Source organism: Carcharodon carcharias, chromosome 14 (assembly GCF_017639515.1).
Source record: "Carcharodon carcharias isolate sCarCar2 chromosome 14, sCarCar2.pri, whole genome shotgun sequence".
NCBI classification, from domain to species: Eukaryota; Metazoa; Chordata; class Chondrichthyes; order Lamniformes; family Lamnidae; genus Carcharodon; species Carcharodon carcharias.
In genome coordinates, this window is record NC_054480.1 from 147805549 (window position 1) to 147832719 (window position 27171).

At 44.7% G+C, this 27171-nt stretch overlaps 1 protein-coding gene across 1 annotated transcript in view; it reads right to left on the bottom strand.

Moving 5' to 3' along the window:
* The window catches only part of LOC121287635 (protein unc-13 homolog A-like), a 298606-nt gene extending 279288 nt beyond the window's left edge, over positions 1-19318 (bottom strand). The window contains exons 1-2 of the mRNA XM_041205568.1: positions 19281-19318; positions 4906-5023 (exon numbers count right to left, since the gene is read on the bottom strand). Coding sequence (XP_041061502.1) covers positions 4906-5023; positions 19281-19285 — 123 coding nt within the window. The 5' untranslated portion in view covers positions 19286-19318. The remainder of the gene's footprint in view (positions 1-4905; positions 5024-19280) is intronic.
* Positions 19319-27171: the final 7853 nt, after the last annotated feature.

Genomic DNA, 27171 nt, shown 5'->3' on the forward strand with positions numbered 1-27171 from the left:
AAAGTAAGGATATAATGTTGGAATTGTATAAAACACTGGTGAGGCCACAACTGGAGTATTGTGTGCAGTTCTGGTCACCACATTACAGGAAGGACGTAATAGCTCTGGAGAGAGTGCAGAGGAGGTTTACAAAAATGTTGCCAGGGTTAGAAAAGTGTAGCTACGAGGAGAGATTGGATATGGTGGGGTTATTTTCCTTAGAACGAAGAAGGCTGAGAGGTGACTTGATTGAAGTGTACAAAATTATGAGGGGAATAGATAGAGTGGACAGAATAAAATTGTTTCCCTTGGTGGAGAATTCTAGGACCAGGGGACATAGATTCAAGATAAGTGGCAGAAGGTGTAGGGGGGGACATGAGGAAGAACTTTTTTACGCAGAGGGTAATGGGTGTCTGGAATTCGCTGCCCAAGTTGGTGATAGAGGCAGAAACTTTAAACTTTTTTAAAAAGTACCTGGATCTGCACCTTAAGTGCTGTAAGCTGCAGGGCTATGGGCCGAGTGCAGGAAGGTGGGATTAGAAAGGGCACCTGGGTGTCCCCGGGCTGGCATGGACAAGATGGGCCGAATGGCCTCCTTCTATGCTGTAACTTTTCTATAGTTCTAATAACAGTGAGCGGTTAGCGTTACCACGATTACTAACTCAAAATTGAGTCTATCGTATCTTACATTGGCAGTGACAGAGTGAAAAGAGAGAGGAAGATATTGTGAGACATACTGAAGGGCCTAGAAATGGTGAAAGTGAGGTACAAAGGTAATAGGGGAATCTCTGCATGCTGCATGATAAAGAGGGTCGCAAAGTAGAAGTTAAACACAATACTGCTGGGGGGGAAGTGGGGGCTTTGCCGTTTTGGTCCTCCAAAAACAAGAATGCAATTTTTTTTTAAAAACTGAAATCTAATCCCAACCCACTCACTTCCTGTTTTAACGGAAGGGTCAGGGCTGGGCTTCCATTCCACTCCTAGGTTGTGGGTTGGTCATTTGAATATTAGAATAAGGGTACATGCCTCAGAATAATCCACAACTTTAAATTTGACCTTGGCCAGCCAGGCTTCCCGAGCCACAGATACCCATTGGCTAAACGATTGCTGGATACAAGAGGCAAGTGACTTTTCACTTACCTGCTGGATCCAGCTTACTTGCTTCATCACTACCCCCAGCCGACCCTTCCAATCTCTCGTCATTACCACCCCCCCTCCCCACCCAGCACAAGGTCTTTCCAACCCCACCAGAAGTCCGCTCAATCTCTCCTGCCAATCTCCCTCCCCCAACTTGGGGCCTTTGATCTCATTCAACACCAACATTCAACACCAATACAACAGTCTTCCCACCCACCCCAAGGCTTCCGATCCCTCCCTCCCCGCCTCCCTCCCCCTTCTTCCTGGCTGCACAATGTTACAGGCCATCCACCTGACAACCAGCCAGTCAACCTCTCAGTCTGGCTGGCAGTAGCCAGAAAACAGAGACAAAATACATTAATTGAGCCCTACGTTTGAATTCATCCAGACTCCTTCCTCCTGGTTTCCCAAACTCAAAATGCTGATAGAGGGGTTTTTTTTTGTATTCGTTTGTGGGATGTGGGCATCGCCAGCTAGGCCAGCATTTATTGCCCACCCCAAATTGCCCATGTTCAGAGGGCATTTAAGAGTCAACCAAATTGCTCTGGGTCTGGAGTCAGGTAAGGATGACAGATTTCCTTCCCTAAAGGCCATTAGTGAAGCAAATGGGTTTTTACGACAATCGGCAATGGTTTCGTGGTCAGACTTTTAATTCCAGATTCTTATTGAATTCAAATTTCACCATCTGGTATTCGAACCTGGGTCCCCAGAGCATTACCCTGGGTCTCTGGAATAGCAGTCCAGTGACAATACTACTATGCCACCGCCTCCACTGTCATAGAAGTCATAAAAATTTAGGAGACCGAAGGAGGCCAATTAGCCTGCTTTGGCCACATCGGTCACAAGGAGCTGCCCAGCCTAAACTCACTTTCCTACAATAGGTCTGTAGCCTTAGGCCAGGATCTTCGGATCAGTGGGTGAGGGTGGGACCCACTCACCGATGCATAAAATGACACACGGTGATGTCGGGCATGTGTTCCGATGTCACCGCGCGCCATTCCGATCTTCAGTTCGGCGGGCACGCACCAGAGTCAGCTGCTCGCCCGCCGAACTGTCAAAGGCTTATTAAGACCACTTAAATATCAATTAAAATACTTAACTGAGCTGCCCATCCAACCTCGAGGCTGTCGGGCAGGCAAAGAGCCCAGGCGGCCTTCGCATTTATCATGGAACCTCATCCACGGGCAGGATGAGGTTTCATGAAGGTTTTTATAGTTTAATAACATTTTTAAATAAAATTCATTGACATGTCCCAGCTCATGTGATACTCACATGGGGGGGACATGTCTTAAAATTTTTTTTTCTTCTTTATTAAAATTTTTAAAAATCAAACTAACAGCTCTGTGCCTCAGGGAAATTTCTGCATTCTTTCACACACGTGCAAAAGAACACAGGCCCCGACTCAGCCTACTCCCCCACCTCCGCCCACACAGGTAGCACTGAGCGCTTTTGGGTGCGCGTCACGCTGAGCAGGCCTTAATTGGCCCACCCACATAAAATGGCAGCCAATTGAGGGCGACGATCGGCTGCGAACCCACCCATACCCGCTCCTGCCCAACCCTCCCAATGGGGAGAAAATTCTCCCCTTGGTGATATAGAGCAAACCCTGTAACTGATTAACCATCAACAAAATAGACACTAGAAGCAATATTGATTAATGGTCCCATTCACAGTGTATTGTTTATAAATTACTGATATTATGTTTATATTTTATCATTCATTTTCCCGAAAATTAAGTAAATAAAATGAACAGGTATAAGTCTATATAAATATGCTTCTGTCAGTTCCCAACATGTTGACATTTAAATGGAATACTGCCAAATTTGGTAACAGTAGGTACAGGCAGTGAAATAATACTCCACTTCCATGTCATGCATAACTTATTAAAGAATTAACCAATAAATGAAAGTTTCAGCAACAAAATGAAATTCAACATTAACATTTTTAAATTTCAAAGTCACTTGGCAAAACAGAAGTTACCTTTGCTTTCTCTGTACTCTTCCAGTATAAAATATACAGAGTCATTGTTTAAATAAGGTATATTCTACACTCAGAACACCACGCCTATACCATATGTATGAAGCATAAGATTATGTTAAATTCCTAGGAAAGATACTATCATTTTTCCCTTTTAACAAATTGAAAACTGATGAACAAGTCTTTCAAAGTGAATTTTCTCAGGTATCTTCAGATTCCCATAACACAAGCCCCAAAATATCACCAACCGATACAGTATTTCATCACCAAATGACATTTCCATCACTAAAGTGCTTTCATTCTGTGACTAAAATTGCTATAAGTCGATTTTTTGATTGACAAAATGGTAACTTAGTTTCTGACACCGTTTTCGAAGTCAGTACAGTTACACTTACATTACAATTATAGAGTTAATGTGAGCAGGCAAAAATTTAGCACATGGAGTGTGTGAACTTGTCCACTTTGGCAGGAAGAATAGAAAAACAGCGTATTATATAAATGAAGAGAGGTTGCAGAACTCTGAGGTATAGAGGGATTTGGGTATCCTGGTACATGAATCACAAGTTAGTATGCAGGCACAGCAAGTGATTAGGAAGGCAAATGGAATGGTGTAATTTATTTCAAGGGGGATGGAATATAAAAAAGTTTTGCTAAAAATGTACAGGGTGTTGGTGAGATCACACCTGGAGTACTGTGTAGAGTTTTGGTCTCCTTATTTAAGAAAGGATACAAATGCATTAGAAGCTGTTCAGAGAAGGTTCATGACTGATAACTTGGAGTGGGGTGGGGGATATGGTGCAGGGGTCTTATCCTATGAGGAAAGGTTGGCCAGGCCGGGTCTGTATCCATTGGAATTCAGAAGAACGAGATGTGATCTTTTTGAAACATAAAATCCTGAGGGGACTTGACAGGGTGGATGCTGAAAGGGTGTTTCCCCTTGTGGGAGAGATTAGAACTGGGGGACACAGTTTAAAATAAGGGGTCTCCCATTTAGGAAGGAGATGAGGAGAAATTATTTCTCTCAGGGGGTCGTGAATCTTTGGAACTCTCTTCCCCAGAGAGCGGCGGAGCTAGGGTCTTTGAATATTTTTAAGGCAGAGGTAGGTAGATTCTTGACAAATAAGGGAGTCAAAGGTTACCAGGGGTAGGCAGAAACGTGGAGTTGAGGTCACAATCAGATCAGCTATGATCCAATTGAATGGCAGGGCAGGCTTCAGGGGCCAAATGGTCAATTCCTGTTTCTAATTTGAATGTTTGTATGTTCACATGTAACAGTCCAAACAATTACATTTTGCCACATGCTAAGAAATCACAGTGTCAATCTGGACCTACATGAGTCCAAAACAAGTTGGAGTGCCTTCATGAAACTTTCCTCCAATTTTTAAAAATATATTTGTTCCTGGAATGTGGGCGTTCCCTATTGTCCATCCCTATTTGCCCTTCAGAAGGTGGTGATGAGCTGCCTCCTTGAACCGCTGCAGCCCATGTGCTGTAAGAATACCCACCGTGCTGCTGGGAAGAGAGTTCCAGGATTTTGACCTAGTGACAGTGAAGGAACAGCAATATAATTCCAAGTTAGGATGGCACATGACTGGGAGGGAAACTTGCAGGTGGTGGTGCTCCCACGCTAGAGTCAAGTTATCACCCAAGTTGGCTTTACATTACAATTTTAGCACAGTGTGAAGCAAAGTTGCTTTAGGTGATCTTATTATCCCACCTAGGCAAATCCTCCAAGGACATCAGATAACAACTAAAATAAAAGCAAAAAACTGCGGATAACAACTAAATATTAATTACAAACTCACTGCTTACCTCATTTGATTGTCGTATGCTTCTTAAAGGAATCCAAACTGTACCAACCATTGTGTCCCAGATTAATCCTTTGTTCCAGACTTCCACAATTAAACCAAGATCTAAACGGTTGATTTCACTGAGGAATAATGCAAATAAATTGGTCACTCGCAACTACTGGAAAATTTATATATACATCATTATAAACATAAGGACTTAAATTAATATCCCATGAGCTGATAGATCTCAGCAACAAAGCTCAGTGAATTATGGTCAGTGTCACACAGAGATATACAATGCATTTTATTTTCTTTATCAGTACAATAATTTGTTCATTCAATAAATATGTAAAGAAAAATTAATTACCAAGGGAATAAGATAGAACCATAGGACTACAGAAGTTTACAACACAGAAGCAGATCATTCAACCCTTTGCATCTGTGCTGGTGTTGTGTGAGAGCAACCCAAAAATAACCCACTGCTCTCCTTTCACTGCATAGGCCTGTATCCTCTGCTACTTCAAACATATGTAAGAGATGCAACCATCTCTCCTTCAAGTATCCCTCTGTTATACTATATTCCATGCATCAAGAACTATTTATAATTTCTTTCGATATCTCTCTGTCATGTCACTATTCCTCAAACTAAAGAAATAGTTGTTTCCTAATAACTCATTAAAATTCTTAATAATTTCAATAAATCCATTTGCCCCAATAGTAATATTATCAATATCTAAAAGCTCTCTTTCTAAGTATAGGTTCATATCCCTGGTGTCAAATTGATGAATTTACACTGTGTGTTTGTCTATGGCTTTAATGTTCCTTCTTCAATGGGATTTTCTCTCTGATCTTTCAGAAATCATCTGACGTACATACTGCTCCTTGCTGCTGGAATTAAGCATCATGGTTCTGGTTGCTAAGAAGTTGTGGCCTGATCAGCTGAATGATTCTGACCAGTTGCTCTTACACCGATAATCATGAAGTGTTTCGAGCGCGTTGTGTCAAAGTCTTTTAGATCCTCTTGTTCCACATATTGATCAGTTACAGTTTGCCTCTCAACGTCATAGAGTCAGCGGACGATGCTGTTTGACCTTGGTCCATTTAATCCAACAGCACACAGATAGACTAGGCAATGATGCTCGCGCTACCTTTGTTGATTCTCTTCAGCTTTTAATACGATGCAACCAGTAAAGCTTAGAGAAATTTAAAAACCTTGATGCTATTCCATTTGTTGTACTTTGTGTCGGTGATTTCCTTCACAACAGGACCCAATAGGTGTTAGTTTCTGGGACTTACTCAGCGCCCATTTAACGAACACTGGACTTTCTCAGGGCTGTGTATTTTCAACTTTGCTTTTCATCATCTGTACGAATGATCATTGATCAGAGCGAGCGCAACAACATAGTGATCCTGAAGTATGCTGATGTTACAGTACTTGTGGGTCTCATAAGGAATAATGAAGGAAACTGCAGGCACTCAGTGGAGAAGGAAGTAAAACAGTGCAATAACAATGATCTTAAACTGAACAAAAACAGTTAATGATATTGTTCCGTGAAGATTCATGATGTGGACAATGAAATAGTTACTAACTGCAAATATCTAGGTATCAAAGTAGATGATCAGTTCAGTTGAAGGGAACACTTTGCACCGAATCATCCTGAGCCCACCTCATTATTTATTCACTCCCGCGAAACATGCCGTTTCCATGGCGAGTGGGCTGTCATTTGTCTGCCCACCATCACCCCACTGTTACATCACACCGGCTGCCAATTTTAAAAGGCAGCTGCCAGCAAAGCACTCATCACCATCAGCTCACCACCGCTGCCAGGGAGACGTGACCTGCAAATGAAAAAAGGCTGCAGTCCCCCATTTCAATGACGAGTCCCTCAAGTGACTGCTAGATGCCGTGGAGGTGCTCTACCTCCGGTTTGGCCACAGGCTGGGCAGCAACATCACTAAGCTGGCTTGGAAGGCAGTGCCAGCGGTGGTCACCGTGAACACCCAGCAGAGGAGGACAGACACTCAGTGCTGCAAAAGGATGAACAATCTCCTCTGTTCCACCAGGGTAAGTCACTCTTCTCATCACTCCCAACTCTCACACTCACAAACCCAGCACACACCCACAGGGCCCTCACCCACTGCCAGTGCAAGGGACATCACCATTCACGCTTCCGCACACACCTAACATTGTCCTCATCCCGTCCATGGGACCACTCACCACCCACACAGGCCAGGCACACTTATCATCTGGCCTGATAGGCGTCCTGATACACTCTCCCCATCTCTATCTGTGCAGGACAAAGTGGCTCACAACAGGAGGGAAAGGTCACAGACAGGTGGAGGGATGCTGGAAATCAAAGTTCTGACAGGATTTGAAAACAGAGCCATCCAGCTGGACGGTGATGACCGGTACCAGTCCTGTGCTGACAGTGAGGTCAGCGCTGCTCTACCAAGTGAGGATCCAGCAGTGCAACATCCATCAGACAACCAGGCTGTGAGTGATGTGTCCTGTTTCACAGGCCACTGCCATGTACTAATTATCTCCCTTTGCTTTCGCAGGCACATCTGCCAAACAGCCAACACAGTCCATGAACAAGGGCCTCCAATCAAGCCCCCGAGGAAACCTCTGAAGAGGAATCTGGAGGCACCCTCCCTGAAGTCCCGTCACAGCCTCACCCACACCCTCCACCAGCGCAGAGACACACATCTCGGTGGGACCCAGCTTTAGAGTAGCCTCAGGATCACAATCTGCTGAGCACATCGCACCGTCTGATCCACAGCAGGTGGAGGCAGGGACTTCCCAGGTCCCTGGCACTCAGAGGATTGCTGGAGACCAGAACGTTGCTGAGTCCGAGTCAGATGAGGAGCCTCTGGCCTCGGTCATGTCACAGTTGCAGGAGCTGCAAAGAAAGCTCAGGAACATCAGGAAGGGATGTCCGCTGCACTCCTCAGATTGCAAGGCACGATGGAGGAGTCCGTCCGTCTTCACTCAGAGGTGATAGCGCCAGCATTCAATGTACCGAGGTCAACTCTGGCAGGATGGGGGCCACAATGGAGACCTTGGTCCAGGATGTCACTCCTGCACTGCTGCGTGGATTTAACTCCATCACTGATGCCATAGTTGGCCTCCAACAGTGTGTATGCGAGAGGAGTGCTGGGCAGCTCGATCTCACTCCAGCTACCCCTTCTCCTCACGGAGTCAGCCAGGGGCCCTCGGGCACCCATAGGGAGGAGGATCAGCAGGTGCACACTCCGAGGCCATCCATCCTGGTGACTCTGGGAGTGACTGACTCATCCGTATCCCCTCTTCCTGTGACCTCAGCAGCTGCAACTCCACAGGCCGAGGAGGGTGTCACTGCCACACAGCAGGACCCTGAAAGCAGGCCGGGACCCTCCAGGTCTCAGCCCTCCAGAGGACGCCCACCAAGGTCATCACAGACAGGGGGTCACAGTCAGCAGGCTGCCCCCGCCTCCACTGTGGATGTCCGGGGAGCACCAAGACATAGCGTCAGGGTTAGGAAAGTTAGGTAAAAGTAGTTGCACAGCCTAGGCACAGATATTGATCACTTGTACATACTGTTCACTATTGTCAATAAACTCCTAAGAATGTCTCCCTGCCTGTGGCTCCTTGTTCTGATGAGCAGTGTTCTTGTCACTCAAATGTGAAACCTTTCTGCACAAGATAAAGGCAGGTGTCTCAGTCCAGGGCCTCTTCGCTGTGTCTGTGCAGCCTTCAGACCACAGTGATGGTCCAGCCTCACACTCCCTGGACACATTACTGATGCCTGCACCTCGGCTGTGCTGGTCATTGCTGCCAGAATGTAGTGGGCAGGTACCACAGAGTTCCCTCATTCTCTCTGTGTGCTCTCAGCACCTTTAAGGTGGGGCTGGCCCCCATCACACCAGCATCTGTGACCAGTGATGCTGTGCACCAGCTCCTGAAGGGCTGAGGTGCTGAAGACGGACACAGCATCAGATGTGTCTAACGTTTCATGGCTGTGTCTCTGAGATGGCCCTAATCATGGAGCGCAAGTGAGCTGCCCTCAGCCAGACAGGAGACAGACATTCTCAGAGACAATGTGAAGATCTATGGAGTGTCCTCACTGCATGTTGTCATCATCCTCCTTAGATCGAGCGACTATTAGGGTCTTCACTGCATCTCCATGACAGGAGCATTCTCACAGAGGGTATTGGTGCTGGAGTCAAATATTTACAACTGTGATGTGAGGATCTATGGAGTCACCTCACTGCGTCATCATCACCCTCCACAAATCTAGCAGCTATGAGGGCCTCCCGAGCGTGCCTGCCTCGTCTGGCCAGTGCAAGAGCCTCATCTCCGTCATCGCCACCACCGAGGACCCCCTTACCCTCATTCCCATTGGCCTCCTCCTCATCCAAGGCGACCTCCAGCTCCTCCATCTCCTCCTCAGCCAGCTCCTCTCCCCGTTAGATTGCCAGATTGTAAAGGGCGCAGTAGACCATGATGATATGTGTCACCCTCTGCAGATTGTATTGCAGGGCTCCACCAGACCGGTCCAGGCACCGGAACCTCATCTTCAGCATCCCAATGCTCTGCTCCACCAAGTTGCTGCAGTATGAGCCTCATTATAGCGTCGCTCTGCTGCAGTCTGAGGCTGCCTCATGGGTGTCATCAGCCATGGCCTCTGCTCCCCAAGCAGCCAACCCTGCAGCCTCTGTGGACCCTGGAAGGCTGCTGGGATCGGGGAGCAACTCAGGCATTGTGCACACACCCTGGAAACCATGCACACACCTGCAGGATGCATTTCTGGTGGTCGCACACCAGCTGCACGTTCAGTTAGTGGAAGCCCTTGTGAATGATGAAGTCCATCCAGTGTAGTGATGGAGACCTGAGCACCACATGAGTGTAGTCAATCGCACCCTGCACCTGTGGGAATCCCGAGATCCGGGTGAATCCAATGACCCTTGTATCCTGGCTGTCCCGGTTCCGGGCGAAATGCACAAAGTTGTTGCCATGGAGAAGATGCATCCGTGACCTCATGGATGCATTTGTGGGTGGTGGATTGTGAAATCCCACAGAGGTCACCTGTGGAGCCCTGAAAGGAGCCACTGGCATAGAAAGTAAGCGCCGTGGTCACTTTCACAGCCACTGGCAGTGGATTCCCTCCATGTCCCCTTGGCGCCAAGCCCTGCAGTAAGTGGCAGATGTGAGCCACCAAGTCCTAGACCTATACAGTCGTCAGCGACACTGGTTCTCAGTCATCTGCAGGAATGGCAGGCGGCGTCTATAGACCCTGGGTATCGCTAGGCGCCGACCAGCCAAAGCTCGCTGTCACTCCTGGGCAGTGTGTGTGGGAGCCCCTGCTACCCCTTCTTCCTGAGGTTGCTGCTCCTGCCTTTGTGCAGCCAGGAGCCTCAGTCACTCTCTCCTCCATGTTCTATGTTCTCTGTAGGCCATCAGGCACACAGCTAGGTCACCAGGATCCATGGTCCTGACGTGGTCCTCCTGCAGCATGAAAGAGAGAGAGACGTGGTTATCATGGCTGTACTTAGCACCTTCCCTGACCCTGTGTGACTGCCCCTTAACACTTCCCGGAGAGTGATGGTCACCCCTCGGATGGCCAGAGATGAGTGCGCTGCATGGCTGCCCTGTCAACCTGTGACATGGGGACACTGGTCCAAACCGGGACGCTGAGATTGCAAAGGGGCTGTGAGCACCTCCAGCAGTGACTGCTACATGGCCAGCGTTGGTGAGGAGATTGTACAACGTGTGCAGCCCAACGTGTGCAAACCCCACCCCCACAGCAGTCGCCTCCGGGGCCAGGCATCAGTTGCCCTGACCCCCCGGCGCCACTGAGGCCTGTAAACAATGGGCGAGCTGTGGAGAACGCTGCTGCTCACTCACCTCTAGTTCCCCCAAAGTAAAGACCACCAAGCGCACGTTGCCTGCGAGCTGCTGTGAAACACGTCGGCGTGCTTTCCCGCTGACGCGGACAGACAATATGGCCATCGGTGGGCTGAGTGGACAATCACGACCTGCCTTCACGCTGTCCTGAAGCAGGTCACGTCATATCTCCATGCACGCCACCTATCACACCCACCACTAATGCACTCAGAAAATTCCGCCCAAAGATGTCAGCAAGCAAAGACAGTCAGGCGATGGTAGCTTGGAAAAAGTGCGGTTTTTGGGCATGGCTGGTTTTCGGATAGCCAAATTTGAGGCACCGTACCAGAATTATTCATTTATATGTAATTTTTAAACAAAAAAGCAATACTTCCAAAATAATTTTCCATAAAATTAAGTGAAATTGAACTGAATTGAAACTGATTCGAGTATTCAAACCTGCACTGTAAACTTGCCTTAAACAATTCTCTCATAACCTATTTGCTCTTGTACTATATGCCCTTAAAAATTCAAAATGTTACAGGTTTTATATATGATTTCACATCAGCATTTGCATATTCAAGGAATTATATATTTGAATCCTAAGGTCATACTTCATTCACAGCCTTCAGCTTCTTTCAATTCAGTGAATATTCCTATCACTTGCTTATCTTCACAAACTACATTTTCTCAAATGCTTCTCTGGATTAAACCACATCTGCCACCGTGATGGCAGTTTCAATGAATTTGCTCATGTTCTGCTGTAGTTTGGTCCCACTGGAGCCCAAAGCAGCCCAGTACAAACAGAGACACTTCCCTCCAGTAATTTGAGAACGATGCAGTCTACATAATTAGATATTTGGAAAGTTATCAGCAGCGCATGAGTGTGAACCAAAAAGGTCAGTTTTAAAAACTAAAAGGAACACAGTGACAACTTGAATTTATTTTATTTTCAGCTGCACAATAAAATGTCCCAAGGCACTCCAGAGGCATTATAAGTCAAAACATGACACCGAACCACATAAGGCAATATTAGGACAGGTGGCCGAAAACTTGGTCAAGGGGATAGGTTCTCAGAAGAGTTTTACAGGAGGAGAGAGGTTGGGAGGTTAGCGATGGAATTCCAGAGCCTAGGGCCTAAGCAGCTGAAGGCATAGCCAGCATGGATGGAGAAATTAAATTCATGACAAATGGCTTAGGTTATAAATAAGGAATGGATCTGCTGAGCCAGAAGTACTTTGCAGTGCAGTTACTATTATAAAGTAGGAGAGCAGCGATCAGTTTGCACACAGCAAGTGCCCACAAACGGCAAAGTGATAGTGACCAGATAATCTGCTTTTGTGACGTTGGTTGAGGGACACCGTAGATTGGAGTATATAAGTTGACCCAGCGTATAAGATGACCAATTTTTTTGGCTCCAAAAATCGTAATTTTTCATACATATTCGGCATAAAGTCAGCCCCCATTTTAGCCACAATGTGCTTTATTCGCATTAGTGGTCAGCCTCACATTTTTCACCCCACAAATGCACGTATTACTTATCTTATAACTGGGTGCAAGGGATCAAGCAGGTGACAGGGGCTGTGTTGCGAAGATGTGTGAGTTTAAGAAATCCCAACGCAGAGTAGACTCCATGTGTGAACAGCGACAATAAATGAGTCTTCCAACAAAATGGATGAGGTATGAAGCTGCTTTCAAGCTTAAAGTTACTAACTCATCAAATAACTATTGCTGCAGCAAGGGTACCCAGCATTAGTGACAAGCTGGTACAGCAATTGACCAAGCCGTTTGCCAACTCTCCTAATCACTCCTCATGTCAAATTTTGGACAAAAGGTTGATGTTTTAAACATTCTCACAAACAACAGCTCAAAAGTGCTTAATTAGTTATTAAGTGCATTGGGACATTTTGATGTCATGAAAGCACTTTATTAAATGCAAGCTCCTCTTTCTTAACTTGAGGTGAAATTGGGGTGTGTGTTGTGGTGGCGGTGCTGGGACAAGAGACTTCCAAAAGACCTCAATGTCAAAATGACCAGTTTCCAGCGATTCATCATCAGGCAGTGGCAAAAACATGAGTACCCACTATGCCACGTCAGCCCATGAATTTTGATATGCCCAGCAACTGAACTGAGGAATGGAAATGTTCGAAAACAGTTCTAATGAAAACCACAGGACATGGGAAGACAAGCTTCATGGTGGTACCGGCCTGCATGGCTGAACAATGTTATAACGTACGGTGATTTTCAAGTGTAAAGCCCCATGTCAAAAATCAAATTCCCTGCAGGAGATTTTGTGCATATCCAATGACAACAGTTGAGTGGATGGGGTCTTTCCCTAGGTAGATATGAAATCTTGTTTTTGTACCTCTCCAATTCTAAATCTCTCAAAAACTTGCTAATAAATCCTGGTATCTTTATAGTCTGTTGCTCACAAAACCTTGTCACTGATAATGGAATATGGCATGACGGAGTGTTATTGTGAAGCAGACCAGAAGGGATGTATTTCCTTCAAAATAGGTGCCAATATGTTTTCATCCTGCCTTTCCATTGTTCCGTTCCTTAATTCAGGACAACCTTGGCTACCTGTTTCCCCAATGTGGTCATGAAAACAAGTCAAGAGAGACATATCTTATACATTTTAACAATCATATAGTAGTGTCATCCAAAATAGTATATTAGCAAAACAATCCCTTAAATCGTGAGAATGAAAAGCTTTTAAACATTTCATTAAGTAAAAAGAAACCAAAAAACCTTAATCATGAGGTTAAAACATATCCTAATCCTAAATTTACATGCATACACAACTAGGGAATCTTTAACAGCAGAGCAAAATTTGAAGCTGCAGTTGAGTATATATTGTAAGTAAAGCATGACTGACAAAATATCATAATGTATAGTTGTAAGATGCCTTGCACCATAATACAATTTCTTTCCACTTGGCATGATAGCAAGAGCAGAAAATAAATGGTAGTCTTTTGACCCATTTCTGTTTTAGAAAGCCCTCCCCGTCCCCTGACAACAGCCAAATGTTTTTTTTAACCATTCCAGGCTTTTCACCTCGATAGTCGCAATTACTTTCATCTCTATTGTACCCACAAGTCCATTTACTAAATCAATCAATCAGTCTGTGTTGGGGCAAAAAACATCCCGACATTAATTTTAAACTTGATTTGTACTAACTTGATCCCATGTTCTCTTCTACTACTGTCAATTTACTTTGATCAAAATTTCTGAAACTACTTTTTCTACAATTTTTCCTGTTTCAGTCATATATCTCTACAAAGGCCACATATCTCAGTTGCCTCCTTTCTTAGCCGAAAAATACCAATTTTTTTCCAGTCTTTACTTATATTTCAATAATTTTGCTTTGGCTATCATATTTTGATGGGGACATATTACAAATGTAGTTCCTAATTTATACTTGCAAGAAGTAATCATTTAGTGCTCTAGCTTGTGCTTATCCTTGATTTCATCCTCATTTGCATCTTTCATTTATTACAAGGTAAACAAGCAGACGCAGGTCAAAAAATGCCAATTACCCATAAAAACGGAGACTGTAGTTTATTGAAAACTGGGTGACTGTTCCAAATTGAACCATATGCTTAACTGTGTGCTCTATCCTTCCCATGCCACAGCCTCAATGAAGCCCGGCTGTTCCATGTCAGTGCTTATGCTCCACAAGGCTTGCCCCACCTATCTAACTTCATCTAACCCTATCAACAGGTCCTACTATTCTGTTCCCCTTATTTTTAACTTGTTTCCCTTTAAAAGCATCTATGTTTGTTGCCTCAACTACTCCTGTGATAGCACATTTCAAACCACGCTGTGCGTAAATAAGTTTGCCTTAAATTCTTTATTGGATTCATTTGTGACTATCTTGTATTTATGGCCCCTCGTTCTGGTCTCTCTCATGTACAAACGCCTTCTCTACATCAAACCCTATCAAATCCTATCATCTTGAAGACCTTAAGTCATTTCTCGGTCTTTTCTTTTCTAGAGAAAATAGCCCTTGCCTCTTTAACCTTCCCTAACAGGTCTAACCTCTCAGTTCAGGAATCATTTTAGTATATAAAAGAAGGTTTACTTTCCCTGGTGCCTTTATATCTTTCTTATAACATGGAGATCACAACTGTTCACAGTACTCCAAGTGTGGTTTAATCAAGATTTCATAATAATTTAATAGAACTTCCCTGCTTTTCAATTCTGTCACTCCAGAAATGAGACTTAATGCTTTTCTTTTCTTTAAATGGCTTTTTAACCTACTTTACTATTTTTAGTGATTTGTTTATCCCTCTACTCCTCATTTAGACACTTATTTTCCAAGGATTATGTAGCTTTCTTATCCTCCCTCCCAAAATGTAGTGCCGCATACTTACTTGTATTGAAGTTCATTTACCAATAACATGCCCATTCAGAAAGCTTGTCTTCCTGTATTTTGCCACAGTTCTCTGTACATCCCCAATTTTGTATATCCCATATAACTACATCCCCAATTTTGTGATGTTTACAAATTTTGAAATTCTATTTCTGATTCCAGAATCCCTATTTTGAAGGAAATGGTGAACAACAGTGATCCCAGGGCCAATCCTTGTAGAACATCAATTTCACATCTTTGGCTTGTCTAAGTAACTAACCTTTACACTCTTGTTTTCTGTTTTGTAGTCAACTTGCTATCCATTCTGCTAGCTGTCCTTAGTTTTTTTTCTGGCCTCCGACTACTATGCATATCAAAGGCCAATTGAAAATCAAAATACTGCAGTTTATGACAAGATGGGTAAATGTGAGGCAACCATGAACCTAGTATAAACCAAATAGCTAAAGCATGCTACACAGTAAGGAAAACAGTGAACCAGAGCCTTATACCAGACAAAATTCACAAAAAAGAACACTTTCCTACAATCAAAAGAGAATGGTTCTTCACAAGAACCATTTAATTTTCATCAATCATGTATAATCAGTGCAAATCATTCAGGGACAGAAGTGATGCTTATTATAGCCTTCAGAGGTATTTAATTTCTGAATGATTTCCTCCATTAACAAAAGCTTTACTCTATCCTTTTTGACACTGTGGTTCAAAAAGTTGAAACGTAGTATGATGGTGAATGTCTGAGTAAAAAAACAGGAGGGGAAGTCACATATGGGCTCTGATCCATTCTATGGAGGGTAAAGTGAAGGTGATCTTCCTTCTGTGAGTGATATCATGCTGGTATACATTTCCAGCTGCTAGCTTCTGATTATTTAGCCTTGGGTTTTATCCAAGTTGGAGTCTATCCTTTGTCAGACATCCTTGTTGAGATTTGTATTATAACCTTCATTACCCTGTGGGGTTTTTTGACCCTTTTGTTTAAGTATCAGTTTAACACATGAATAAAATTCTTTACTCATCTGTTTTAAATGATAATTATACAATTCAATAGTTAATAATTCATAATTTGTTCAAAATATTTTGAACCCAATTCATTTTCTTTTATTCCACAAGGACAGATTATCTCTACTGTGTAAAACTTTATCAGTTTGTCGAGGAATTCAATATTATTAAATATGAATAGCCATACTTATTACTGGAGTATTTTACCTGGATAAGAGCTCTTAAATATTGGTTTTGGGTAACAGTGTCAGCCATCATGTATTCTCAGCACCCCAACAAAAAAACATGGCCCATTCCTAATGCAAGTATTCATCACCAAAATATAAAACAAGCCACAGTAACCAAAAATAACCCTTCAGCAGAATTTAAATGACAAGCTTTAGATTTATTATCCATGTATAATGTAAACATTTATATCTGTATGAATGTACAATAGATTATTTCAGAGGTAATTCCAGGATCAACTCAACTAATTTGCAAACTGCATTAGCTATGTAAATGACTGAAAGCATATTCACTCCAGATGAAGTGATATGACTACTCAACATATGAACAGATGCTCCCCCCTTCCATCTGAAAATAACAAGTACACTTTATCCTCTTTGCAACAGTTACTGGGAGCGAAATATTGCGCATGTGTGTTACGCTGAAGTGCAATGAATATCACATACATAACACAACATAATAAAAATAGTATTGTAACCTTCTAGGGAATTTAATAAATGATGGTGGAACTGAAAATGTAGGATATGGAATAATGTTTAGGGGTATCTGTACAAAAGGTATTGTTTCTTAAAGAAATTTAGCAAAACTCAAAGTGGACATCAAGCCATGATTGCATGACCCTAGTTGGTTGAAATAAGTCAGAAAGATACCAGCAGACACTCTAGTCACTGCTTTTCAACCTCAGTAGATGCTTTGAAAGGAACGAAGTGCATCTAATATACCACCTGAGATTGAGGAGAGCGAAAAGATAAATTGGATAACTGTGGACCTGTTGGTCTAACATCAATCGTGGACAAGTGTCTCACATAAGACCAGTTTGAAAAAATCAGGCAAATGGTACAAGAGGCAATGCAGCAGTTATTTAATGGAGGGGAAAACAACTTGAAATATTGATTGAATTGGAAAGGTGTTGAGTGTTAAATGTCCAAAGGATCAATGCCAGATGCATTTTTCTCTCTGTACATAGATAATTTCCATCTAGGCATAGAGAGCACAAACTCAAAATTTGTTGATGAGTCACAAGTAGGGAGGTTGGCAAAACTAAGAAGTATTGTAAAATACTTCAGGATGGTGGAATTCTGGAAGCTGCAATTTAATGTGGATAAGTGTGAGGTAATACATTCTGGGAGGCAAAGTAAGCAATGGGCATCTGAAGTTCATGGCTGCACAGGGACATCCAGGGAGTCAAACTGATAATTCCCTGAAATTGCAAGTGCTGGCAGATCAAGCCATGAAAATGACCAATATCATTTTGGGTTTTATAAACAGTGATGTATCAAAAAAAGAGTGTAGGAGCAATAATAAATTTGTACAAAACTTCGGTTAGTAAAACTTGCCATTTCAGGGGTCCCATTATACAAAAGATATTAAAGGCACAGAGCACAGTCAGCACAGATTCACCAGAATAATGCTAGAGATGGAAGGCAATAAATTGAGGAAAGATGCAAGATACTGGGAATATTTCCACTGGAGTAGAGAAAGCCAAGGGGAAATTGAATAGAAGCTTTTAAAATGATGATGGGCTTTGATAGCATGAATAAAAATAGACTATGTCTAGTGGTTGGGAGTCAATATTCAGGGACCGTCAATGTAAAATCATCTCTAAGTGAGCCATGAAGTGGTTAGGAGGAATTTCTTAGCATTGTGGATTGCTGCAGCATGAAATGTTTTGATACTGGAGTGATTAAAGCACTGACTTTACAACTTAAAGGAAAAGTTGGATAAATATTTGAAACGAACAAAGATACATGACCATGTGGAAAGTACAAGTTCATGAGATTAGTTTTGGAAAGCATTATAACATACACAATGCAGCAAATTAGTTTCTTTCAAAATTCAAACTTTTGAAGTTCAGTGGGCTGATATCGCTGTTACTAATATTTGTGACAAATGCTTAAAGTGTTTGCATAGTTTTCCTCTGCCCACTATTTTACTGGAGTCATTAACTTGCATCTTAGTCTATAATCACAATGGGATGCTAGGGAGCAAGCTAGGAAGGGAAGCCAAATTATAAGGAATACAGATACCTCAATTAGTTGATTTTTAAGTCACTAAAAATAATAAGGTTGTAATAGAAGCAAGAGGTGGGGAGAATATGTAAAAGAAATAATGACTCAACGCCATCATCCAAATTAGGAGTATTGCTAAAACAACAGTTTAACAGAAAGCAGAGCTTCTTATATTATTCATGTTAGCAATATACCCTTAATTTTAGTACAATAATCTGAATATGCAGATTATACTCTGTTAGTATGGGATTTAAATTCATTAATAAACAAACCATCATATACTCTTACATGTCAAACACAATGCTTTGAATAATTAATCTTCCTAGTATTGTTCGGCTGCAGAGGGTGCTCATCAGTAGTGGCTCATGAGCTTGGATGCATAAAATCTCATCTAAGGTTGATGTGACTGAGGAAGTAGGCTTTAAAATTACTTTTAATTTCAATGTCACAACATATGAGCTGAAAGATTGCAAAGCCAATCAACCCAGATAGATGGTAATTTTCCTGAATGTGCCAACATTGTCTGGTTTTCATCACAAGATCAACCTGCTTTGATAAAAATTCGATCGACAGCATTACTTAGCATAAAGTTATCTATAAATCATTTATTTGGAATATAGATTATCTAGTTTAATTTTTTGAAAATATCTACAATACCACTCAAAATTACACAAGAGTCGTCACATTACCTTTACAATGACACTACGCATGGCTAACAAAAAAAACTTCCCCACATCTCCAATCAACAATGGCAATATTATTTTTAATCACAGAAGCGCAGAGTTATATTGCATTCTTGCTTTAACAAGGTAATCTCCTGTATTCTCATTACAATTTACATGGTAATGTACGATGGAGCTCATAGCTCATTACCATGCTTATAGGGAATCAGCATTGTATTCTATTATGCCATTTTTATATTTCAAACTTACAACATGAAATCCTGCTCCCAACATGGTTGGCTGCCCCGCACAGCAATGGTCGTACTCTTCACATTCTGAACCTTCAGCGTCACATACGTATTGTATTTTTCTGCAAAAAGAGAAATCAACAACTTACTTCAATAAATATGACTAAATAAAACAGTACAGGAGGTGAATCATTCTCTGGGCAGAAGTCACATGGTTAGCAGAAAAGTAGTGTTCCAAAGATATAAAAAGGATAAGAAATAAAGGGTAATGAAACAGTATAGTAAAAGATACTTTATATTTCAATAGCATTAAGAGCAAACGAACTTTGGTAAAAAAACAACTCCTGCATTAATTACCTGAATCTGTAACCAATACATGGTCTACAACTAATACCAGCTTAAGTATTATTACTTTACTTTCAAACATATTGATCATTTTGGGATCCATAATAAGAGCTTTTTAATGTGAACATAATCTCCTCTCTGCACTGTCACCCATTAAGATCAAATTGTTGCTTAATTATGCGAATTAGATTAAGAATTTACTCATATAATAGGGCACAAGATTAATGTGCAAAGGGCAAAGCACTCCTCGTCAATGAATATCAATATGACATACTCATTTGCAGGACTTAGCCCTCTAAATAAAATGGGCGACTTAACTGCCCATTTGAAATTATGACTGGAAATTGAATCCAAATTATTGAAGGCTTCACTGGACAGCAGATGGATGTGCTTCAACAAGCTGAAGAAAAAGAACCATTGTCCAAGATGTCAGTTTTTGTTTCTTTTAATTCAAGGGTTCAGGCAGGAGTAATTTTTAAATTTTTCTTGATCCACTCAATGCATTCCATAAGGCTGCAACATGATTTGCGAAGAGAGTATTCTAAGATTGGAAAATACTTTATTGGTAAGAGCCAATTAAGCTGTCCACAAATGAGATAAATGAATTAAATTTTACAAAAGTTCTTAGCATAAGTAAATCTTATTTGATTCCTAAACCATATCTGCAATAACTGAAATTGCAAATGGTGTAATCAAAACCTATCAAATTACCTAGCAACAAAAATCGAAATATCAGAGAAATAGGCGATAACCAGCAATAAATAACTCATATTGGAAAGCAAATGATTCACAATGGCAATTTAAGACAGCATTACAGTCCAAGGATTAAGAGATAAAGAAAAGGAGAAACTTCTTTAGCCAGAGAGTGGTGAATCTATGGAATTTATTGCCACAGAAGGCTGTGGAGGCCAGGTCATTGAGTGTATTTAAGACCGAGATAGATAGGTTCTTGATTGGTAAGGGGGTCAAAGGTTACAGGGAGAAGGCGGGAGAATGGGGTTGAGAAACTTATCAGCCATGATTGAATGGCGGAGCAGACTCGATGGGCCGACTGGCCTAATTTCTGCTCCTATGTCTTATGGTCTAACATCTTACAAATCTCAACAAAAGGGGTTGTAATTACTTAGCCATATACTGGCCATAATGTTCCAATCCTCCTTAGAAATGGCACAGGTGCCAGAGGACTGGAGAATTGCAAATATCAATCCTTTTTCGAAAAAAGGATGCAACGATAAACCCTGTAATTATAGATCAGTCTATTTAAAAGCTTTCACACTATTGACATTAGAGTTGTTAATTCAGAACAAAATTAAATCACTTCGACCAGTGCAAACTAATAAAGGAAAGCCAATATGGATTTGTTAAAGGCAAATTGTGTTTACCTAACCTGATTGAATCTTTTGATGAAGTAAGAGGGATGATTGATGAGGGTAATATGGTAGATGTGGTCTATATGGACTTCTAAAGGTGCCACAAAATATGCTAGGGTGGATACAAAGCTGGTTGAGTGACAGGAAACAGAGTAGTATTGAACAGTTGCTCTTCAGGCTGAAAGAAGATAGACAGATCTACAGTTGATTCCCCAGAGGTCAGTGTAAACATGGTACTCACCCTTCCAGAGCGCAACAAATTGTTGAAGCGCTTACGGCACTGGATCCAGGTGCGCCGCACCACGTCGCGGGAGTTCACCACTGGAGAAACCACTGCTTTTCTGTTATATATTAATGACCTACACTTGGCTGGGCAAGGCACGATTTCAAAATTTGTAGATGGCATGAAACTCAGAAGTATTGTGAACTGTGAGGAGGACAGTGATAAACTTCAAGGGGACATAGGCAAGTTGCTGCAATGGACCGACACATGGGCCAAAATTTTCCGTTTGGTGGGTGGGCAGAGTTGATGCTGACGCGGGTGGTAGCGGAACCAATCACCACTCCATGATCGGGGCTGCACCACCATTTTGCACGGGTGGGCCAATTAAGGCCTGTCCAGTGCATTTCCGACTCCCATGGAGAGCGGGAGTCTGAAGTTTGCGGCAGGCCTGTCCAGACCGCCAGGTCCAATGGAGACCCGGCAGTCTGTTTAAAAAAAAGATCTGGTAGCGTCCTTTAGGCTGTTCGTCATGGCCAGTTACAGGTGGTACACAGGGGGTCTGCACAGCAGGCTGATGTAGAGAGAAGGTCAGAGGAAGAGGGCAGGCTGCAGGGTGTGGCCCAGCAGGGCAGGCTGCAGGGCAGCCCAGTGGGGGGGCCAATGTGCCCCTCACTTTTCTGATGATTGCCTTGCTGCCATTGTGGACAAAGTGGCAGCACAGTGGGAGGTGTTAGTCCCCCAGGATGGGAGGAGGAGGCCCCCCCCACATGACAAAACGTGCCTGGGAGGAGGTGGTGAGCTCCCATGACGTGGTGCGGCGCACCTGGATCCAGTGCCGTAAGCGCTTCAACAATTTGTTGCGTTCTGGAAGGGTGAGGACCATGTTGGTGTTGGGCATTTAACCCAGCAGGTAGCCTTAGCCTTTGAGGAGCCCACCCCACCCTGGCCACGTTTACTGTCCTGAACGCAATGGCTCATGTTGGGCATTTGGCACATGCTGGGTGGACAGGCAGATAGTGACCATGCTTACATCAGCCTCAGTGGTTCATGAGAAGATGGGTTCTCCCCACACCATGTGTTGGTAGCACATGACTAGTCTGGGGGCAACCTGCAGGGGAGGTAGCTCGGCACATACTCAGAACTCCAACACATGTCCTATTCACGGTGATGAGAGTGTGGAAGGGGAGCCTCAAGGTCCCGTGGCCAAGAGCCATCTAGTTGCGCCTCCTTGCCATGGGAGCTAAGGCCATGTGTTTCTGAAAGTGATGGACGCAGAATGTGTCCAAGGTGGCCGTTGGGGGCGGGGGGATCAGCCGTACTATATTTTTTGACCGTGGACAGGAGGCACTGGAGGCCTCAGATGGGCCACTGTGGTTGGGGTGCGGCGTGCGCGTGCAGAGTACATGAACGATCAGCCCCAATAAATCCTCTTCTGCTTAGCAGGAGAAAAATGTGCACAATGCTTATGAGCATTTGCACACTGGAGGCTGCCAGGTCTAGTTGGTGATATTGAGCCGTTTTGAGCAGGAGGCCTTTGAGCTTGAGACGCACCATGTGCCCAGGTCCCCTGGTGTCGGTGAGACTGGGGTGGAACGGCCAAGTATTTGAGGTCCACAGTCACATCCACTCTGTCCTCCCACCATCCAAAGCACTGATGACTGTTGGAATCGTTAATGTAGCAAAACTGCTCATTTACAGACTGATAGAGTCAGAGGTGTGGGTCATAGACAAAGGTCCCTTGACCCTTCGAAGATGCGCGTGTCCAGCACTTTCCAAAGTCACCTTATGCCATTTCTGACCACTATCCCCATGGTCTTGTATGCCATGGCATCGCAACTGCACATCCAAATACTTATTACATGTTAGGAGGATTTCTGTGTCCACCACCCTTTCAGCCAGTACGTCCCACATTACTGTGCGCAAGAGTTCCTCATCACCTCACCTGCCAACCTCATGCCCCTTACCTTAAATAAATGCCACCAGGTTAGTCATCCCTCCACCAAAGGGAAAAGTTGCTTTCTGTCCACTCTACCTATGCCCCTCATAATGTTATGAAGCTCAATAATGTCACCCCTCAATTTCCTGTGCTCCACGGCAAATATCCCCAGTCTATGCTATGTGTCCTCATAACTCTAACTCTCCAGCCCAGCCAGCATCCTGGTCAGCGACCTCTGCACTCTCTCCACTCCAATCACATCCCTCCCATGAAGCGCTGATCACAACTGAACAGAGAACTATAGCTGCAGCCTAGGCAGCATTTTCTACACTTGCAACATGACCTCCCTGTTCCTACATTCTATTCCTCGGCTAACAAAGTATGGCATTTACCTTCTTAAAAGCCTTATGTACCTGTCCCGCTACCTTAACGGGCCTGTCCACATGCCCAGCAAGGTCTCTCTGATCCTCCTTGCTTTCCATGGTCCTACCATTCCTCATGTATTCCCGTACCTTGTTTGTCCTTCCCAAGTGCATCACCTCACACTTATCCATGTAACATTCCAGTTGGCATTCCTTAGGCCATCTGACCAGCCCGTCTGTATCCACCTGTAATTTTTGGGCCTCCTCCTGACTATTTGCCACCCCACCAATGTTCGTCTTCTTAGGGTCTGGAAGGTTGAGCATATAATGAGCCTGGGGGAAAGGGATGAAGTGTGTCACTGTGTGCATGCTAACTAATCCACTATCCTTGTTATTATTTTCAGCATCATCAGAGGTTGGCGACCAGGCTCCATTACAGATGCCCCCTCTCACACCTGAGGGCCCTGAACTGTCACCTGCATCACACCATTTCTGTGAGGCAGGCACCAGCGCAGACGCTAGCACATCAGTCGGACTAGCAACATCGGCTAGTGTCCCGGGGCACAGTGGAAAGGGCACTTCACAATCACTGGAGGATATGGCAGGGACAGAGAGTGCCGATGGCACCAGCAGTCGGAGGACTGCAGGGGACCAGGCACATGCTCAGTCGGTGCGTGATGATGTGCCTCTGGAGCCGTCTGCAGCGCAGCAGCTGCAGGAAATGCGGCCAGGTGTGCGGGAGCACCTGGGAGTGTTGCATGAGACCATGCTTCACTTGGTGTCTGTGGTGGAGGAGTCCACATGGAGCATGAGTGATGCCATAAAGCCTCATGTCAGAGCGTCATACTTCCTCCATGGAGAGAGTGGCGACTCTCCTGGAGAGGGGCTTCCAGGAGAACAAGCAGCTTCTCCCGGGGATACGCTCGGACCTGCAAGCTCTCACAATACTAATGGCCACAGGTGGTCATTCCCAATGTGGGAGATGTTCTGGGCACCAAGTATCTCCGCTCGGTGCCCATCCAGCTGCAGTGAGCAGGGAGGTCCAATGTGACCTCACGTCGGCACAGCAGCTGCCTGTCGTCGCTGTGAGCTCCTCTCAGGGCGCTCCGGATGAGGGCAGCAGCTCCTCCGCCCCTCTGCCAGTGACTGTTGCATCCATTGAGGCTGCAGTGACTGTGGAGGTGCCAGCTGTGGAACTGGCAGCTCCCTCCCAGGTGGGGCCAGCATTGGCTCCATGGGCCAGAGGACAGCCGCCAAGGTCATCGAGGCCAACAGGACAGCAGAGTCAGCAGCTGTCTAAGAAGCTACTCCAAGCAATGGGGCGGCACCAAGACATAGCACCCGGAAACGTAAACATAAAACACCTTAGCCACACGGTGGGATTCTCACTGGTGCTTTTGTGTTGGCCCTAGATTAGGGAATTATTATTTATCGCTGTTGTAAAAACGGTTTGCTTTCATTTTGTTGCACCATATCATGGATGAAATTAAATCCAGATGTGTTACCATGGCTGAGGGTGGCTCCTTTGTGCTGCATTTGTATGTTTTACAGACATGTCATGAGTGTTTGAGTGGACATTGAGGTTTATGTCCAAAGCCCTTAGTTGCAGCTGATGAAGTAGCAAATGGAGCACTTAAGTGCCAACTGTGGAAGTGCCAGGCAATGCTGGTCCTCCTGATCCATTTGTGTGGAGCTAACTGAACGTTCGTTGGATTGAAGTCTCCCGGGTGTCTCTGACTCTTTGGTGTAGTCCCGGGTCAGTGTTCAGCCCCTCATCATTGCCCTGTGCTTCCTCATCTTCCGAATCGTGTGCAGCCGCATCCACTGTATCAACGTCCTCATCGTCCACTGTGTTCCCCCCTTTCCAGTGCAAGATTGTGGAGTGTGCAGCAAACTACCATTATCACAGAGACACGATCTGGGGGAGTACTGGAGTGCACCCCCTGAACGGTCCAGGCATCGTATCTTGAGAAGACCGATGGCTCTCTCCACCACAGCCCTTGTGGTGCCCTGGCTCCTATTGTACCGCTGCTCAGATTCTGTTCTTGGATGGTGGAGAGGCGTCATGAGCCACCTTCTGAGGGGATAGCCCTTGTCACCCAGCAGCCATCCATCCAGCCGGGCTGGAGCACTGAAGAGCCCCGGCACCTGGGAGCGTCTGAGGATGTAGGCGTCGTGGGAGCTGCCTGGGTACCTTGCACAGACTTGTAGAATCAGTATCCTGTGATTACACACTATCTGCACGTTCATGGAGTGGAAGCCCTTCCTGTTGATGAAGGCACCAGGCTCACCTGCTGGCGCCTTGATGGCCACATGTGTACAGTCTATAGCACCCTGGACACGGGGGAAGCCAGCAATGGCCACGAAGCCTCTGGCTCGCTGTGTCTGACTTGCCTGGTCCCAGCGGAAGTGGATGAAAGTCAATGCCCGTCTGAACAGAGCGTCTGTGACCTGCTTGACACAAATGTGGACAGCTGATTGGGAGACACCGCAAAGATCACCCACCGAGCCCTGGAAGGAGCCAGAGGCATAGAAGTGGAGGGCAACTGTGAGCTTCAGAGCCGCTGGCATGGGGTGTCCACCCACACAGTTAGGGGAGATCTCAGGGCCAATCATCTGACAGATATAGTTGACTGTCTCCCTTGAGAATCGAAGCCTCCTCTGGCACTCCACCTCAGACATATTGAGGTAGCTGCTTCGCCGCCTGTAAACCCTGGCAGCAGGATAGTGGCATCTTCTGCAGCCCCTTCCACCTTGGATAACCTCTTGGTCCTGCGCCCCTTGTGCCTGTGCCTGGCCTCCCAAAGGTGGCTCCCCTGGAGGCTGATTGTCCACTCCCAGCCTCCTCCTTATTCTATCCCTCTCTTCCTCAGAGGAGCTGCCTCCACTGGAGATGTCAGAACCCATACCCAGGCTACAGGGAGGCCTCCGGAAAGCTGCAGGCCCGAGAAAGATTCCTGACTACAGAGAGCTGAGCTGAAGGTTAAAAGTACAGAGAAAGCTGTTGGAATTCGTTCTGAACTGCTACCTATCACACAGGCACATTTTAAACACTTTCTGCAATAAATACTTCACAAACCAGATTGACAACCCCACTGAGCCCTCTTATCTCACCCGTGGATGAGTGTCGTTAAAAAGTCTCTTACCCACCTGCCCGTTGCACCCGTGCGCCGAGCTGAAGATCGGACGGATGCCTGGAAATCGGCATCGATTGCCGAGTTAAGGGCCTTAACTAGCCAATTAATTAATGGCGAACACACGTCGCACTTCATTGCCGCCCGCCCGCCCAATGAAATATCGCGATGGCACACGGTGACACCAGGACACTCCCCCGACCTCACCATGCGTCATTTTACACACTGGGGCCCACACCCCACACGTCACCTGCCCATTGTAGACAAAACTTAATGCGGAGAAATGTGAAGTGATTAATTTTGGTAGGAAGAAAGGGGAGAGGCAATATAAACTAGAGTACAATTCTAGAGGGGGTGCAGGGTATACCCACACCGCGTGGGCTGCAGCGGTTCAAGAAGGCAGCTCACCACCACCTTCTCAAGGGCAACTAGGGATGGGCAATAAATGCTGGCCCAGGAATGCACACAAACTGTTGAAGGTGGCAGAGCAGGTTGAGAAAAGCATGAGGGATCCTAAGCTTTATAAATAGAGGCATAGGGTAC